The 3,454-nt window shown below is 37.0% G+C and overlaps 1 protein-coding gene across 1 annotated transcript; it reads right to left on the bottom strand.

The window, feature by feature from the left end:
- Positions 1–1,740: 1,740 nt before the first annotated feature.
- Positions 1,741–3,230, bottom strand: LOC105041988 (FCS-Like Zinc finger 17). The gene is made up of 2 exons (XM_010919080.4): positions 2,829–3,230; positions 1,741–2,071 (listed from the first exon to the last, which is right to left on the bottom strand). The coding sequence occupies exons 1-2, from the start codon at positions 3,131–3,133 to the stop codon at positions 1,900–1,902; spliced, it is 477 nt and encodes a 158-aa protein (XP_010917382.1). The 5' UTR covers positions 3,134–3,230; the 3' UTR covers positions 1,741–1,899.
- Positions 3,231–3,454: the final 224 nt, after the last annotated feature.

The following is a 3,454-nucleotide window of genomic DNA, read 5'->3' on the forward strand; positions in this document are numbered from 1 at the left end:
ACGTGGGTCACACGGTGGTCCACGAAGGGAGCTCCACACGTGCTAACTTTTGGAACGAACACGTGTGTTAATGTTAAGTCGCCACGTTTGTCCGATACCACAGGGCCGATGAACAGGACAAGTTCCATCAATGCTGGTCGGGTGGTGGTCCCCCACACCATGGGAGTATCTGTGCAAGGGACCCTGGTGTATCCATGTCTGTCGCTTTCCATCTTCCACCAACTTGATGACTTTGGTGCTGTACCACCATGTAAACTTGCTGAGGATCAAGATTACAGAGACCCTCATTTTCACATGAAAATAAAATTAAGAAAATGATACACTAATCGAAGTTCCAGGCCTAAATTGGCAAAAATCAGCATGAAATACTTACAAAGAGAGGGGGAAAAAAAAAAAGAGAGAGAAATCTAGCTTTTAAAAGGCAAAATAAAAATTCTCTCCTAATGCCTTCTATCTAATGATCGCATCCTACATGTTAACGATTTAGAGATGCAATGCCAAGGATTGATGTACAATCTATTAGTAAATGTGAACATGCATGATGTCTCAATTAAGATGTTAGTCAGGTAATTCAAGTGGTAGCATCAAGCTATTTTTCAAGGTCCTAAAAGAATGGTTGCAACTGACTTGGATCCAAATTTTTGAGAATGCACCTAATAAGAATCGATTTGAATTTTTTGGTTGCTAAGCAACTAAATGTTACCACCAACCAAGCTTCAATTCATGTGTAATTAGATTCAAGCTAGGTGGTAGCTCTTTAATTATCTTATCTTTCCAACGGACATGTTCATTTAGATGTTGCATGATAATCATATTAAGATAGTTACTTTGATGTAGTACCGAATGCAAATAAAAATTAAGGATGCATTTGGTTAGCTATTAAAAAATATTTTTTTATTTTTAAAAAATAAAAATATATCATGAAAAGTAAAAATAAAAATTTAAAAAATTAAAATAATTACTTTATATGTAAAGCAAAAATTTTTACTTTATAATACTTGCTTTTCTATTTTTTTTTTTTGCTTCCGCACATCTAAAATGCCAAACTAAAAAGTAGAGAGTCCGAATCCTTCTCCCTCATCAAGCTTTTCAACTCTCCACCTCTTCTCTCTCCCTTTCTGAACTCTTCTCCCTCGTCGAACTCTTTGCTTTACAGTAACGTAGTTACCAAACATATTTTTTACCTTTTTGCTTTTACTCAATAGCAAAAATAAAAAAAATAAAAAATATTTTTTAAAAATCAAAAATCAAAAAGTGTAACCAAATACACCCTAAGTGAAAGACCGCTAAATCTACATAATGAAATTATAATTGTTAGCATATTGGACATAAACAATTCCTTAAATTTGGCATGGGAGCACCATACTCCATTATAAGCCGAAAGAAAAGGTAATTGACCGTTGTAATTTTGTCGGAAGGATCCCTTATCATATATGGTCACTCACATTTTCCAGGACCGGCAGATTTTGTCTAAGTAAGACCGAACAATGACATGAACAGATATCTGTATAAAAATAAAAGTGATACGCAGTAAGTTAGATCTTTTTCACCCTCAAAAATCTCTCTCGATCCCTAGGCTTTTAGTAAATATCAAGATAAAAAAACACAAGAAGGTCATTACAAGGTACTCTATAGCCTCACATGCAAGAAGTTTTCTTAATTTCCTTCCTTTTTTCTCAAATCTTTGAGCCAAAAGTAGTTTTAAACCCTCAAAACTCCAGAAGATTGATAAGAAACAAATTTCAAGGAACAAGATCAGCCACTTTTATTATATACCATTCCAACATATTTCTTATAATACACTTGCTGGACATAGAGCCTTTTTTCTGATTAAAAACAAGAAAAAAGGAGCAAAAACTACTGGATATTATGGTTCAAGCTTCTTCATCACAAGGCTGTCTACGCTGCGGCGGAGATCTTCCGGTGGCGATCGGATTCCTGAACCTTGGAGCCGGCATGACGATGATGAGACACCCCAAGCCTCTCTCTTGTAGATGCTTCAAACTCTCTTCTTTCATCTATCAAAATTTGCCGGCAACGACATTCCTCACTACAAAATCCCTGGTCACCCCTGCATTTACACCACAAATACACTAAACAAACAGCACCACCAAGAAGGTATGCATCTTGCTTTTGGAATAATGATCCCTAGTTTTTCATTAAACATAATCAAAATATATTTATATACTAATTAGTTATTTTCAAAAATATTTTCCCAATAAAACGGTGAGAAACACCGCCAACTTTCCATTAAAGATGAAAGGAGTTGTAACAGAAAAAGGAAAAAGATGAGGAAGAGAAGGCAGGGAGCTGAAACAAGCTAGCTATGCATGGAGTCCAAACACTTCTGAAAGATATCTTTATTAAAACATGCTGACATATATAAAAGCAACAAGTAAATTCAAAATAAAAGTAATTTTAAAAAGGAAAATGCATAATAGTTTTTAAAAAAATTAATAAATATTTTAAAATTAAATATGAATACATGAAGAAATCGTAGGAGCTAGAGAGATCAAGCAAAAAAACAACTTCGGCTATTTTGTCGAAATTTAATGAAAAAGTTTGCCAATTTATTAGGGTAATAAAAATCATGTAACAATCTTAAGAGAATATCAACAACTAAATGAGTCCATCTAACTTCATTCCACAACCTAAAACCTAGTCCCTAGTACAAGGTAACCCTTCCTTTTTTTTGTTTCTTTCCCTTTGATAACTGACACGCATACCTAATCTATTTATACCAGAACTTTATTAACCAAAACCTGAAATGTTAACATGTGAGGACCTTATTTCTTTAAAGATAGAGGAGATGGGAACTGGCAAAATACCTATACATGTAAACATCCTTTTGTGGGCTTAGCTCCCTCTTGCACAGGAAGCATGCCTTTAGGAAGCCCAACTCCTGATAACTCTTGGGACTTTGGCAAGGCCTCGCTGTTGGCCTGCATGACTTCAACGTGGACTTGATAACGATATTCGATCCTTGCCCTGTGTGCTGTATCAGAATCCGAAGACCTACGAGTCCTTCGGATGCTTGTGTCAAGTTCTTGAGCCCTCTAATGGCTACTCCGGTACTAGTAGCCTCACCACCCTCCTCCCCTAGGTGGAAGATGCTCTTGTTTCTTGGGACCATCTTGGGGAGAAGAGAGAGGAGGGGAGGGGAGGAGGGTGGAAGGAAGGAAGGAAGGAAGGAAGAGGGGGAGTGGGAGCAGTGGGGATGAGGGGTGTGGGGTTGGAAGGAGTGATGGATATTTAAAACCACTTGGCGTCCCCGGAGGATCCCCCACCAGTTTCACATGGCATAATTAGTGTTTGTACGGCTAGGTCCGGCTAAGCTCGGCTAAACACAGGTGGACGTGGTTTTGTGGTTAAGGCAACTATTAATTAAGTTAATGGCGCTATTATTAATCCTTACCTCTAAGCTAGTCACATGTGAAGTGTACGAATTATATTA

The sequence above is a fragment of the Elaeis guineensis genome, chromosome 3, assembly GCF_000442705.2.
Source record: "Elaeis guineensis isolate ETL-2024a chromosome 3, EG11, whole genome shotgun sequence".
In the NCBI taxonomy this organism is placed as follows: Eukaryota; Viridiplantae; Streptophyta; class Magnoliopsida; order Arecales; family Arecaceae; genus Elaeis; species Elaeis guineensis.

Coding starts and splice junctions, on each gene's coding strand:
- LOC105041988 (XM_010919080.4), bottom strand. CDS start 3,133: ATGGTCCCAAGAAACAAGAGCATCTTCCACCTAGGGGAGGAGGGTGGT. Junction 2,072..2,828: donor AAGGATGTTTACATGTATAG/GTATTTTGCCAG, acceptor GTGTAAATGCAG/GGGTGACCAGGGATTTTGTA.